Below are 16,050 nucleotides of genomic sequence, written 5' to 3' on the forward strand. Positions count from 1 at the left end.
CCTGCCGTATATACTCTGCAGAAATTTGGGCCTTACGTGTTGGTGTTGCCACAATACTGTAAGCCCTCACAGTTTGTTTTGGTGGGCGCTGGAACGCCCTGCTGTGAACTATTATATTAAGAATTGTAATTACATGCCATTGTTGAACAGTGGTAGAAAAATTGTGCCTTTGGTGGTGGTGGTGGTACTGGTGCTACAACACTGTAAGTCCTCACAGTTACTGTTAGTTGGCGCTGGAATGGGCCCTGCTGTGAAATATTAGATCAAAAATTGTAATTACATGCTCCTGTTGAACAGGGGCAGAAAAATTGGGCCTATGGTGGTGGTCATGGTGGTGGTGGTGTTGCCACAACACTGTAAGCCCTCACAGTTACTCTTGGTGGGCGCAGGAATGGGCCCGGCTGTGAAATATTAGATCAATAATTGTAATTACGGTACATGCCCCTGTTGAACAGGGGCAGAAAAATTGGGCCTTGGGCACTGGTTTCACAACACAGCAACCCCTCACAGATACTCCTAGTTGGAGCACAGGAATGAGCCCTGCTGCCGAGTATTGCATCAAAAATTGTAATTACACGCCCCTGTTAAACAGGGGCAGAAAAATCGGGCCTTTGGCACTGGTGCTGGTGCCACAACACTGCAACCCATCACAGATACTCTAGTTCGAGCGCAGGAATGAGCCCTGCTGAAAAGTATTGCAGCAAAAATTGTAATTACATGCCCCTGTTAAACAGGGGCAGAAAAATTGGGCCTCAGCCACTGGTGGTGGTGCCCAGAACAAAAAATGTTCTTACAAGCTATCAGCATGATCATTGAGGAGGAAGAGCATAGTCACTCAGCATAACAGGCTAGTCACTCAGCATCAGCATAGGCAGTCTTGTAGAGATCTGACATTTCCAAAAAAAATATTCGGTTACATCAGCATCAGGTGCTTGGTAGATGGTGGTGATCCAAGACTGATTCATTTTTATGAAGGTCAGTCGATCGACCGAGTTTGTGGACAGGCGCACCCTGTGATCGGTTACAAAGCCTCCAGCAGCTCCCGAAAGAACGCTGGATGCAGGACAGGCCAGTAGCTCAATTGCATACTGTGCAAGCTCTGGCCAGTGATCCATCCTCAAGACCCAGTAACCCAGAGGATTTTCGGTGGGAAAGGTGTCCAAGTCAGATCTTGCCCCTAGGTATTCCCGCACAATGTAAAATAGACGCTGGCGATAGTTGCTGGAACCGATCGTACCATGGGGCTGGGGACTAAAAAATTGTCTGAACGCATCGTTCAGACGGCCACCTTCTCCACCGCTCCTTCTTTGACTGACCGAAGCCTCAGCAATACGTTGTCCAGGGCCAGGATTTTGTAACCTCCCAGTCTCTGGGAACGCGTTGCACAGACCTTTCTGCAAGGCCTCCCAAAGATGTTTCACCCTCTGCTCCCTCTGCGATGGCAAGATAAGGTCCACAACCTTACCCTTGTAACGTGGATCAAGGAGGGTTGCCAGCCAGTAATGATCCCTCTCCTTGATACCACAAATACAAGGATCCTTCCGCAGGCTTTGCAGGATCAGTGAGGCAATGCAGCGTAGGTTTGCTGAAGCATTCGGTCTGGAGTCCACTGGGTCACTCAGAAGGACATGATCCGCAGCCACCTCCTCCCAGCCATGTACAAGTCCATTGGTTTCTTGGGACTATAATTGATCCCTTGAAGACTGCTGCTGATGCTGAGTGCTAGGCTCCACCTCCATGCTGACACAATCCTCCTCCTGCTCCTCCTCCTCTTCCTGTGTGATAGGCGGGCACGCAGGAACGTTGTCTGGATAAAGGGGGCCTTGAGAGGTAAGGAAGTCCTCCTTTTCCTCCCTCTGTTCTGCCTCAAGTGCCCTGTCCATTATTCCACGCAAGCGCGTGCTCCAACAGGTGGATAAGAAGGACGGTGTCACTGATGCATGCACTGTCACTGTTCACCATCCTTGTGGCCTCCTCAAATGGTGACAGGACAGTGCATGCATCCCTGATCATGGCCCACTGGCGTGGGGAAAAAACAAGCTCCCCTGTCCTGGTGCCACCTGGTGGGTATGTCACAGATTAGGTGGTTCTTGGGCAGGTTGTGTTCCATTTGGAGGTCAGCCAGCCGAGCACTGGCAGTATATGACCATTGAAAATGCACACAGAGTTTCCTGGCCTGCTTCAGGACATCCTGTAAGCCTGGGTACCTGCCCAAGAACCGCTGCACCACCAAGTTAAGGACGTGAGCTAAACAGGACACATGGGTCAGTTGTCCCTGTCGGAAGACGGAGAGGAGGTTGGTGCCATTGTCACAAACCACCATTCCTGGCTTAAGCTGGCATGGAGAAAACCACCTCTGAGTCTGCCCCTGCAGAGCTGACAGAACCTCTGCCCCAGTGTGGCTCCTGTCCCCCAAGCACACCAGCTCAAGCGCCGCATTGGCATCTCTTTGCCTGCGTACCTGCGTAGCCCCTTGAATGCCTATGGAGCACTGCTGGTTCCGAGGACAAATCAGCACAGGAAGGGGCCATGGAGGAAGAAGAAGAGGGGTGGAGGAGAGAGGTGTGTCACAATTAGGGATGAGCTTCGTATTCGAGTCGAACTCACGTTCGACTCGAACATCGTATATGTTCGATCGTTCGTCGAATTACGAAAGTTTTGGGCCGTTTGCGTGTCACGGCCCATAATTCACTGCGGCATCACAGTGCATTGCTGACTGATGATTGGCCAAGCATGCACTATGACCCGCATGCTTGGCCGATCACAGCACGCAAAAAACTGAGAGCCATAATTGGCCAAAGCTAGGGTAGCTTTGGCCAATTATGGCTCAGGGGGGTTTATTACATGCCCCACACTATAGAAGGCCGCCTGAAAGTCGGCCTTGTGTAGTGTATTGCAGTGGTTAAGAGAGGACAGAGAGAGAGAGTGTCATTTTTTTGCAGTGAGATAGAGCAGGCAGGCAGGCTAGTCAGTTAGAGTTACAGAGTATAGAGGATATATATGCATCCCAGGTGTTGTATATATATTTATACACTGTATTGAGTATGTATAGCTAGATCCGCTCTTCCTAATATACTGACAGGCAGGCAGGTGATTGTGCTAGCTGCAGAATTTTCACATGGTGTACTGTCTGTGTCCTCTGCACAGTGTGTACCTAAAGCTACGTCAATAGATTTGCTGGTGTTTCTCATATTAGTTCCTAAAGGCAGTAGAGCTGCACGATTCTGGGAAAAATGAGAATCACAATTCTTTTGCTTACAATGAAGATCACGATTCGGTCACGATTCTCAGAAAAAATGCATGGTGCTTTTGTTAGCATGCATTTTTGTGATTTTTTTTTTATTTACACGCACACACTATAAATATATATATATATATATATATATATATATATATATATATATATATATATATATATATATATATATATATATATATATATTATAATGTGTGTAAATAGAAATAAAAAAATCATAAAAATAAAAATGCATGCTAACAAAAGCACCATGCATTTTGGTGCAGCGGCATTAAAAAAATTAAATTAAAAAAAGTCCCATGCTCTTTGGTGCTATTGAGGGGTGGCAGGCAGTTCATTCTCAAATTAATAGGCTTTTCTGCAGCAAGGCACATACTCTGATGCATCGCATAGATGTGAAGTTGAACCTTTAAAACACAGTCAGGAGGCCGAGGGACATCAAAAACCACAGCAGTTATAGCTGATAATAGCATGGCTGTTTTGTACTAAGTCACTACAGTACTACCCTACCTCACTGCGCACTCACTGATGAGCTCCTCGTTTCTCAAGACAAGTGTGAGACACTGTCTGTGTCTCTGCACCACCCATGCCCAGCAGTGCACCGCTTCATGAATTGAACTGACGTCAGTTCCGGTTGCTGACGTAAGTTCCGATATCCGCCATTTGCGTTCAAAGCTGGTTACGTGGAAATGGCGGCTGCATATAAAGATTGCGGGTCATCCCGCATGGAGATCATGGGGGGGGGGGGTGAATCGAGATTGCGATATTCTCGCGATTAATCGTGCAGTTCTAAAAGGCATTGATCTTCTCATATTAATACCACAGGCAGGGGATCATTCTGCAAGTATTTTCACGTGGTGTGCTGTGTCCTCCACAGTGTGCACCTAAAGCCACGTGAATACAATTGCTGCTGTTTTCAAATTAATATCACAGGCAGTGGCTGATCAGCAAGTATTTTCACTGCGCCCATTCCTGCGCCCACCAAGTCCTACTTGCAAACGGAAGGAGACAACAGGAAGTGAGAGGAAATCTACCCATAGGAAGGGAAATTCTCTCCTGTCCACTGATGCTTTATCACCAATCCTTGTTTCACTAAAAAACCTACATTTTCAAAAAATCATTTGTCATTGGGACAGAAAGTGAGGTGCAATCTTCTGAACAGATGCGCACAGACAGCAAAACAAATGTTACAGGGGTGATAGCCCCTCTCTATGTTTTCCAAAAATCTTAAAAATAGATTTTTTGGCTGGAGCTACACTTTAAAAAAGTACCAGTTCAAAATTACAAACAGATTCTACTTAACAACAAACCTACAGTCCCTGTCTTGTTTGCACCGCCTGTATACTGCTGTTCAAAGTATATAGGGCCAAAGAGGCTGGTAATGACCTGGGGGGAGGGGGGCGGGGAAACCCATGCTATTTTTCTCAATGATTTTCTCATGATTTTCAATGGGGTTCTAAAAGTTCGGTCCATTCAAAGGTTCTGGTGCAAACCGAACGGGGGGTGTTCGGCTCATCCCTAGTCACAACCACCAGTAGTAGCATTTGGCTTGGTCATCCACTCCACCTAGTCTTTGGCATGTTGTGGCTCAACACGGCCAGCTGCCAAAAAAAGGACAAGCGTGTCTCACTGCCACGTGCTGATGAGGATGCACTGTGTCCACGACCAGCACTGTTGCCTCTAGATGCAGAGCCTGCTTGCCCTCTTTTACCGGCTCGTGACTGTCTGCCTCTCCTTCTTGTCCTTGCAGATATACTAATGGCCTGCAGGGAGATGTAGCTGCAAAAAGCTGGGATGTATATATATATACTGATTATACTGCAGCTAGCAGAATCAACTGCCTGCCTGTAGTATTATTAGTAAGAGAACACCAGCAATTGTCTTCAGTTAGCTTTAGTTGCACATTGTGCAAAGGACACAGTACACTAACTGAAAATGGTTGCAGCTCCCTGCCTGTGGTATTAATCCGAGAACACCAGCAATTGTATTCAGGTAAGCTTTAGGTGCACACTGTGCAAAGGACACTAAAACAAAATACTGGAGGTCTCTGCCTGTATTTGTATGAGAACACCAGCAATTGTATTCAGGTAAGCTTTAGGTGCACACTGTGCAAAGGACACAGTACACTAAGTGAAAATACTGCAGTTAGCACAGTCACCTGCCTGCCTGTCTGTATATTTTGAAGAGAATAACAGGAACAGTTCTAGCTAAACTGAATACAGTGTATAAATATTTATACAACACCTGGGATGCATATGTATCATCTACACACTGTAACTGCAGCTAACTGACTCACCTGCCTGCCTGTTCTATCTAACTCAAATTAAATGACACTGTCTCTCTCTCTCTCTCTCTCTCTCAGCACGCCGGAACACACTACACAAGGCCAACTTCCAGGTGGCCCTATATAGTGTAGGGCATATGTACTAAATCTCCTGAGGCATAATTGGCCGAAACCACCCTAGCTTTGGCCAATTATGGCTCTCTGTTTTTTCCGCACTGTGATTGGCCGAAGCATGCGGGTCATAGTGCATGCTTGGCCAATCATCAGCCAGCAATGCACTGCGATGAATTAGGGGCCATGACGCGCCACTCGAATTTGGCGTGAGTGGCCCATAACATTCGAAATTCGACAAATGATCGAACATACAATGTTCAAGTCGAACATGGGTTTGACTCGAACTCGAAGCTCATCCCTACTCACTAATAATAACCAGAATACCTCCTGACTCAATGATTTTCTCTGTAAGGCAATAAGCTGTTTTTAAAGTGATTCCTCTTTTGAAGAGGTAACAACTGGCTCTGCAAATCATTTATCCAAGTTGCCAAAACTATTTTAACTATCAAATATTGATAAGTATTATTTTTTGCTAAAATTGTTTTTCTCATGTTTGTAGGACCTGCGATCTGTTGCTAAGAAAATCTCCACATTTTTAGGAATAAAATTAGATGATAAGGCTATGGATATTGTGATAAAAAAAGCATCTTTCAAAGAGATGAAAATAGATCCTCTTGCAAATAAAGAAAATATGCCTGAGAATATTATAGATAAAAAATGTGGGTCATTTATGCGTAAAGGTAAGATATTTTAACTATACTGTAAAATTATTTTCTTCTTACTTGTAGGGTTTTATATTTACTGTAAATGCTTTAATGCTTACCCACACACATGCTATATATATGTGTATATATATATATATATATATATATATATATATGTGTATATATATATATATATATATATATATATATATATATATAGCACTTACCCCCGAAGGAGCTGCTGGTTTGTTTTGGGTGGCATGTTACCTCTGTGACTCTGCCATCTAGGGTAGTTGATGAGAGCCGTAGTAATGCAATGTCCACACAGCTGGTGTCTTTTTATTGCACTTTTATTTACCCAACAAGGTAAAACAATAAAACTTGCGGTGAAGAGTAAAGGTGCAGTAGGAAAAGAAACAGCATATTCAGGTGTAACAATAAGGAAACAGTCCTGCTTCCTACAACACTTTGTTTTCTTCGCCACTTTATTCGCCACTCGCCAGAGTGGGTTTAGTGTACCTGGACAGGCCTCTCTCACTGACCTTACAGCCAGAGTATCACTCGGAACTTTGAGGGAAAAAAGTCTCTGCCACAGACCCTCCCTCGAATTTAGATCACGGAGGCAATCCTCCTTGGTAGACTTTGTACCTGGATCTCCTTCAGGTAGTTTGCAATTAGGTCACTGACTGACAGGCGACCAACGTCCAACCTTACAGTGTCCGGTTACCTTGATCCCCGGTGGATTGTCAAAACCCTATTGGATCGCCAGCCTCTCTCGGCTCTCCTCTGGTGGACTCCCCACGAACAGCCTCCTCTCAAAGGAACAACGCTTGGGATCTTCTCAGGATTGGGGACCCAGTAGATCACTGGGGCACAGCTACAGCTCGAGCGTTCCGAACCAACGTGGTCTCGGAACCGGGAGCACCGCGTGGCACGCGCACCCCGGCCTGGTAGGCCATTTTCGCCGGGAGCCGTGATGTAGTCACCCTAAAGGTGGGTGCCACACTCCAGAAGAACCCCGCCTCAATCGCGTCTGCCTCATAAATATCCTCCCCCAGCATGCACAGCAAGGAAAAAAACCCTCTTGATAGGCTGCTGGGGAAAGCACCCAAACCTCAGTCAGCCGATATATATGCCGATATTTGGCCATTTTTGTGAAATCGGCATCGGCCGATTATAGTGGAAAAATCGGCCAATTTGCGGCTACAATATCCGGCCCTGCATGGTCGCCTGTCCTGCAGTACTGTACTGACCAGTCACCAGTGCCCCCGCATTCATGTATGATTCCTCCATCCGCATGGCTACAGAATTGAATGAGAGATTTCAATGGCATCGCGCCGTCCGCCCGGCCCCGCCCCCTCCCTCGGCATGCTGTTAGGGAGAAACAACCATTGGCCCGCCCACTCCCTCTCCGTGCTGTGTTAGGGAGAAACAACCATTGGCCCGCCCACTCCCTCTCCGTGCTGTTAGGGAGAAACAACCAATGGCCTGCCCACTCCCTCTCCGTGCTGTGTTAGGGAGAAACAACCATTGGCCCGCCCACTCCTTCTCCGTGCTGTTAGGGAGAAACAACCATTGGCCCGCCCACTCCCTCTCCGTGCTGTGTTAGGGAGAAACAACCATTGGCCCCACCCCCTCCCTCGGCATGCTGTATTAGGTAGAAACAACAACTGCCGCCTGACCTAGTAACTCCCCCCAGCAGGAGATCGTGGCCGGCAATAGCTCTGTCTCCCGTCCCTGCTGAGGCGGAGTCTGCTTGCATTACACTCTAGTTCTAATCAATGACTGGCTCGTCAGCTCATCTGCATGCACCTAGCCTATCAGGTGCATGCAGATAGATTAGGATACCAGCATGTATGGAGGGTAAGTTGCCTAAAATTGTGTGCTACTGTGCCCCCTTGCAGAATTTATTTATTAATGTCTTTTTAAAGTGAAACCTGGCTGAGGCTGGCATTGAGAAAGTGGATGAGGATGACTCTGGGTATATATCAGAGTTACATTGTGGAGATCCTCTTCACAATGTAACTCTCATCCTCATTCATTTTCACAATGAACTGCAAATCAATTATCTTCGTTACCACAATTCCGCACCACCCACGCCTAGCACCACCCATCCCTCTCCACAATGCAGCACCACCCATCCCTCTCCACCACGCAGCACCACCCACGCCTAGCACCACCCATCCCTCTCCACAACAAAACATATTTAACTAAACTGTTAAATTTTACGAAATGGGTGGAACAAAAAAAAAATCGGCCTAAAATATCGGCCGCAAAAGTCGGCATTGTATACCGGCTATCGGCCGCCCCGTTTTCTAAATATCGGCATCGGCCATAGAAAAACCCATATCGCTCGACCTCTAATATAAAGTATCTCACAAAAGTGAGCACACCCCTCACATTTTTGAAAATATTTTATTAAATCTTTTCATGTAACAAAACACTGAAGAAAGGACGCTTTGCTACAATGTAAAGTACTGAGTGTACAGCTTGTATAACAGTGTAAATTAGCTGTCTCCTCAAAATAACTCAACACACAGCTATTAATGTCTAAACCGCTGGCAACAAAAGTGAGTACACCCCTAAGTGAAAATGTCCAAATTAGGCCCAAAGTGTCATTATTTTGTGTGGCCACCATTAACTTACAGCACTGCCTTAACCCTCTTGTGCATGGAGTTCACCAGAGCTTTACAGGTTGCAGCTGGAGTCCTCTTCCACTCCTCCATTAAGACATCACGGAGCTGGTGGATGTTAGAGACCTTGCGCTCCTCAACCTTCCTTTTGAGGATGTCCCACTGATGCTCAATAGGGTCTAGGTCTGGAGACATGCTTGGCCAGTCCATGACCTTTACCCTCAGCTTCTTTAGCAAGGCAGTGGTCATCTTGGAGGTGTGTTTGGGGTCATTATCATGTTGGAATACTGCCCTGCGGCCCAGTCTCCAAAGGGAGGGGATTATGCTCTGCTCCAGTATGTCACAGTGCATGTTGGCATTCATTGTTCCCTCAATGAACTGTACCTCCCCAGTTCCGGCAGCACTCATGCAACCCCAGACCATGACACTCCAACCACCATGCTTGACTGTAGACAAGACACACTTGTCTTTGTACTCCTAACCTGGTTGCCGTCACACGCTTGACACCATCTGAACCAAAAAAGTTCATCTTGGTCTCATCAGACCACAGGATATGGCTACAGTAATCCATGTTCTTAGTCTGCTTGTCTTCAGCAAACTGTTTGCAGGCTTTCTTGTGCATCATCTTTAGAAGAGGCTTCCTTCTGGGATGACAGCCATGCAGACTAATTTGATGCAGTGTGCAGTGTATGATCAGAGCACTGACAGGCTGACCCCCCACCCCCCCACCCCTTCAACCTCTGCAGCAATGCTGGCAGCACTTTATACGTCTATTTCCCAAAGACAACCTCTGCATATGATGCTGAACACGTGCACTCAACCTCTTTGGTCGACCATGGTGAGGCCGGTTCTGAGTGGAACCTGTCCTGTTAAACCACTGTATGGTCTTGGCCACTGTGCTGCAGCTCAGTTTCAGGATCTTGGCAATCTTCTTATAACCTAGGCCATATTTATGTAGATAAAATAAATGGTAACCAAGCAAAAATCCGCCACTGCGCTTATAGTGATATAGTTTAATAGTGAAGCAACCACTTTAAATAAAAATTTATGCAATGGTATTTTTAAACTCTAAAAGATATATAGTGTGAAAAAATAAGTAGCACTGTATAAAATGTAAGAAATGTCTGTTTTCACAGACTATTTAATATAATCAAAGTGACAATACTTTCAAATAAATCACCCTGTGACATACTGTATGTGAATAAATGCACAAAAACTATATATAAATAAATTGAAATAAATCCATGAATGAAAATTCAATCGTTGATGGTGTACAAATTATCTTCTAATCTTCCACCACACCCAAGTGCCAGTGATTCCTCTCCTGTCAGATACAACACTCACTAGCTCAATATGCCTTACACTCTCGTGCTTGGCGTGTAAACAAAACATCACACACAGGTTTAGCAGATGTTCCAAATTCCAACCAAATAACTGCCAGATTGCTCCGCATGTAAATGATAAAGAATGCACCAATAGTGTGATAACGTAAAATCAGTTTTATTAAAACACTGTGTAAACTTCAACCATTACACTCACATGAATCTCCTTAAAAACGAGCAGCAAATAGCACAGCAAACTCTTCAATAAGTGCCCAAACGAGTGGAATCAGTGACGACGGACCCAAGGTATGCAAATCGAGTCTCCCTCGCTACACAGCCATGGATCTCCGCTTCATGGATCAGCTTTGCATGTCACACGTTCGCTCAGATAGTTGCCATACAGGGGGCGTGACTGCAAAAAAAAAAATGGAAAGAAAATAATAATTAACAGAGAGAATATTTTATCTGGTCTTAGATCTAGGCCGTCCCATGTGTCCATTCAAATGTCAAGCCTCACCCCATATATCGAGGAAAGAGGAGAAAGGAAACATTAGTCCCTTATATCACCAATAGCCCCAAGCATCCCCTAAAAGGAAACGCCCAACTTATGATTAATTACCCTCATCTGCATTAGATGCCATGTACAATTTTTCCAGCCACTTTGCCCAGATTTTATCGTACTTACTAGGGCAATCCCTATTCATGTAGGTGTCTCTATACAATGTTTCCAATATAAAAGCGTAGGAGAACAAGATTTCTTCCCATGCAAAGCAATGGCTTTTCTTGCATAGAATAATGTTGTATTAACAAATACTCGCTCAGTCACTGTATGTCAGGGAAATGGCCGTAAAAATACTGGAAATCTTGCCAGTAGAAGAAATGGCCGAAGGCTGTGTCAGGGAAATGGCCGTAGAAGTACTGGCAATCTTGCCAGTAGAAGAAATGGCGGCCTGAGGCACATCATGTGACAGGTGGATCCCCCTGCTGGCCTATAAAAGGCTGCCACTGTCTGACCCAAATTGCTGGATTGTCGTCGGTTTCCTGTGTCTCCTGTGTCTCCTGTATCTCCTGTATCCTGTGTATCCTGAGTCTCTGGCTTGACCCTTGGCTTACGTCTGAACCTGTGACTCTGCTTATCTCCTCGCATCTGACCCCGGCTTGGCTGACTACAAGAACAAGCCGGGTCATACACAGGAGCAGAAGATATAGAGTAAATTCCTTGGACTGATTCCTGTGTATGACCCTTGGCCTGGCTCCAGACTAGACATGTGCACAACAAAAAAAATCTTATTTTTTTGGTTTCGTTTAGTCCCGTCTTGTAGATTCGTAAAGATTCGTAATTTCGTAAGACTCAAGTTTTCCTATTCGGACCTGTTAGTATTTCGTAAGACCCAAGTTTTCCTATTTGGAACCCGTTCGTATTTTCGTAACAGTTTTATTTTCATTTATACTGAATGATTCGTAATTCTGTCTAATTTATCTTCGTTAATTCGAAATTCGTAATTTTGTTAGATAATAATTTTCGTTTAATGGATTCGTAATTTTGTACTTTCGTAAATATATAGCAACACGTGGCTAATCCATATTAAGATATACTTTCTCTTACGCCCCGTACACACGGTCTGACTTTTTGCCAACAAACTTCAAAATTAGCGTTTTCCAAAAAATCCGACCGTGTGTACGCTCTATCGGACAAACTTTTTCGGTTTCAAAAGTCTGGCCAACTCCCTTCAGACAAAAATCCACGGAAAAGTTTGTTTGAAGTCCGATCATGTGTACGAGGCTTTACACTGTACAATGTGACTCAGCACAAAATAGATAAGCTGATTGGCTAAGATATTAAGTAAGATACATCACTCACTAGCTACACTGCCCAGTGCCCATTCGAAAGAACGATACAAGTACACAAATTTACGAACAGACAAAGAAACGGATTTACAAAACACACAAATGAAAATACGAACATACGAATGAAAATACGAACAGACAAAGGATTTAAAATACGGAATGCAAATTGTTCGTTATAGATGTCATTTTCGTTCTTTTGCTTTTTCGGTGTTTCGTATTTTAGTAAAATTGTCCAATCATACGTTCGTATTTTCGCTTACTTGTTATTTTGCTTATTCGTAATTCCGTAATTTTCGTATTTTGGATCTTTCAGCTTTTCGGATGTTCGAATTGATCCGAATGTACGAATACTAACAAATTCGTACGAAAATCCATTCGTTACGAACGGGAACGCACATGTCTACTCCAGACTTCGTTTTTGGTTTACCTACGGTACCGCACCTGAACCCTTCCCTGTACGGCTACTGAGTCCGCTCTTCCAGCACCCCCAGCTACCTTGCCTGCATCTACCTAGTCAGCAGCAGTACTGGCAATCTGTGCACCTTTGGGCCCCGTATCCCCTGTCTCATTCCCAGGGGTGCGGTGCACTTAGCCGCAAGGGGCGCCCTCTCAGCAATCCGGCCTCACACCAGAGACTTGACACTGTAGGCATAATAGCCTCTACCAAACCCAGCAGGCAAACAGAGAATGAAACCGGTAAAGGAGCAGAGGTGATAGAATTTAATAAATCCACCACTTTCACACAAATAATTGCTTTATATGGACAAGTCCAAAAGATGTGTGTTAATCCCCCTGAGATGCTCCACACCTCAAACACATATGCCCCGTACACACCATCACTTTATGTGATGAAAAAAAATGACGTTTTTAAAAACGTCACTTTAATTGACCGTGTGTGGGGGAAAGCGTTGTTTTATGTCTTGTAAAAAACGACAAAAAAAGCGTAATTTTTTACTTCACAGAAATTGACCGTGTGTAGCAAAAAACGTTGTTTAAAATGACGTTTTTCACCCGCGCATGCCCAGAAGCTACTTATGAAGCAAGCTTCAATGGAAAAACGTGGTGAACGTAACCTCGCTTTGCTAGAACATTGTGAGAAAAACGATGGTGTGTAGGCAACTTCGTCTTTGAAAATTGAAGTTTCAAAAACGTAATTTTTTACTTCACAGAAAATGTTTTTTTTTTTCATCACATAAAGTGATGGTGTGTACGGGGCATTAGAAGAGCACCCGGAATTTATCTTTTGAAGTCTGTAAGACAAAATATATGCTCTATGTACCAATTTAAATTGGATCATGCGGTCTCTCAAGGATCCCAGAGATCACAGAGGGAAATCCCACACACCACTCTAATCCTCCATATCCAAATCTGGTATATCTCGTAACCACCTAGCTTAAAGACCCTCTAACGGCAAAATAGAAATTAAAGTAAGTCGAGAGTACACGCTTGAGGTACTCATTTCTGATCAGTAACCACTTGAGAAAGTAATTTAATATTATATTTGGTCCATGCAATTGGCTCTGGTACTTTAAAAAATTGAGGAAGAGTAGGATTAATCCATAGGTGGGCATTTAGAGAAAATGCACCCTTTGGATAACACTCGCATCTAAGACCAGCCTCCCAGGCTCGAATAGGATTAAGCATGAAAAATACAGTTGTTTACTTTCACTTCTGACATATTTATTTGGTGAGTTTTTCACTGGGTATACAGTATATATGTTTATGGCTTGTCCTCTTTATAGGCATCTCTGGTGCTGCAAGCTACTCTGCAACTCCTCTCTAACACTTTCTCCTATAAAATTAATTTTTGTATGTGTCTGCCAGACACCTGTAGGTGCAGCCAACAAAGAAATACAATAGTGTTGTAAAGGTAGACAGTAGTCAAGCAAGTTAACAAAGGCCTTTATACTCCCTTTAAGCTTTAATATGTGAGAATGCCATGGGACTGTAAAACCCCACAAACAACCACCCTGATTCCACCCCACTGTCTGATCAATCATGATAGCAAAGAAAACCACAAAACTGAAATGTTCCCAGTTGTGCACGAGTTCCTCAGCAATATATTTCAGAAATAAAGGAAACAGTTGCTCTGAATGTACTTTTCTCAAAGTTTTACCAGAGCACTTGAAGTATTTGAGCAAGAGGGTGACAGTGGCCCATATACCACCAAGATGTCCACATTATTCCTGACAGCTTACTCACCATACATCCAACCCTAAGCCAACATAGGAAATACACAGAGCACTACATGGGTAAGCCAGATCTACCTTTAAAGAATAGGGCTTAAAATGTAAGACAGTGGTCCCATACTTTATTTTACATTATCAATTAGGGATTCACCTCTGCAGAAACATGGGTTTGGAAAATCCCTGTATTCCAGAAGCTGCATTTAGCGTATTAGTCTCAGCCAAACAAGATGTAACACGTTTTGGAAGATTTCCTTAAAGTAGAACTATAGGCAAAACTTTTTTTTTCATTTTGGATAGAGTGAGGGTTATAACCCGTGTCAGATGTTTTTTTGCCATCTGTGTGCTACTGTGAAGATTTTCCTTCCTTTCCTGTCCATAGCCAAACAGGAAGTGAGAGAAAATACCTGACTGAATACAAACTGAAAAAAAAAAACATCAATTGCAGCCACTGTGCCCATTAAACGCAGCTACTGTGCCCATCAAATGCAGCCACTGTGCCCATCAAGCGCAGCCACTGTGCCCATCAAGCGCAGCCACTATGCCTATCAAACTCAGCCACTGTTCCATCAAACGCAGCCACTGTGTCATCAAACGCAGCTACTGTACATATCAATTGCTGCCGGTGTGCCCATCACTTTCAGCCACTGTGCCCATCAATTGCTGCCACTATGCCCATCAATCAGCACTACTGCCCCCCATCAATTGCTGCCACTGTGCCCCATCAATTGCTGCCACTGTGTCTCATCAATTGCTGCCAGTGTGCCCATCAATTGCTGCTACTTTGTCCCATCAATTGCTGCCACTGTGCCCCATCAATTGGTGCCACTGTGTCTCATCAATTGTGCCAGTTTGCCCATCAATTGCTGATACTTTGTCCCATCAATAGCCGCTACTGTGCCCCATCAATTTCTGCCAGTGTGCCCATCAATTGCCACTACTGTGCCCCATCAATTGCCATGCCCAGTATGCATCCCCCAAACGGAACTTACCTGTCTCGGGTCACAGCACTGTCCTCCACGCTGTCCTCGATGTCTTCTCCCGTCCTCTTCCCATCCTCTGCATCCTAATTGGACGCCCTGATAGGTGTTCAATCACAGCGCCTGCCACTTCAGCCAATCAGGTGACAGGTAACCATACCGGAGCACCTGATTGGCTGTGAGGCGGGTCAGTTTTAGGGAAGCGATTTATTTGCTTCCCTAACACAACACTAAGTAAACAGCAAACGCCTATAGAGCCTATGGCTCTAATCAGGACGCCTATTAGAGCCAGGCTCTAATCGGTGCTCTTCCAAAAACACCCCTGCCTCTGTAATTGAGATGCCCGTTACCCGAAAAGGGGCCGGACACCTGAATATGGGGCGGCAGTGGCGACCATAGATAGATTCATGCAATGCATGAATCTATCTATGGTGAGAGAGGGGGCGGTGCTCCTGCGCCCTTTAAATATATGAATGTATATGATCTAAATATTGTAACTTGGATTTGTGTTATTTTATCTTCAGGTCAAGTTGGAGACTGGAAAAACATAATGACTGTGGCCCAGAGTGAGACATTTGACAAACTATTGCAGGAGAAAATGGGAAATTTATCACAAATTTTTACCTGGGAATTCTCAGAATGATCAAGAATAGCCTTCAGTTTTCTCTCATTTCACTTTCTTATCTCATGTCATGACAAAAATACAAATGCATTTTCCTTGATTTAAAGTGGTAAATATATAATCATAATATATATTATTATTAAAAAAATTGTAAATCAGAA

The 16,050-nt window shown here is 44.4% G+C and overlaps 1 protein-coding gene across 1 annotated transcript in view; it reads left to right on the top strand.

Annotated features, from left to right (window-relative positions):
- LOC120937244 (amine sulfotransferase-like) overlaps nucleotides 1-16,050 on the top strand; it is a 53,399-nt gene extending 37,349 nt beyond the window's left edge. The window contains exons 6-7 of the mRNA XM_040350293.1: nucleotides 6,154-6,334; nucleotides 15,792-16,050. Of these exons, the coding sequence (XP_040206227.1) occupies nucleotides 6,154-6,334; nucleotides 15,792-15,910 (300 nt within the window). The 3' untranslated portion in view covers nucleotides 15,911-16,050. The remainder of the gene's footprint in view (nucleotides 1-6,153; nucleotides 6,335-15,791) is intronic.

Source organism: Rana temporaria, chromosome 4 (assembly GCF_905171775.1).
Source record: "Rana temporaria chromosome 4, aRanTem1.1, whole genome shotgun sequence".
In the NCBI taxonomy this organism is placed as follows: domain Eukaryota; kingdom Metazoa; phylum Chordata; class Amphibia; order Anura; family Ranidae; genus Rana; species Rana temporaria.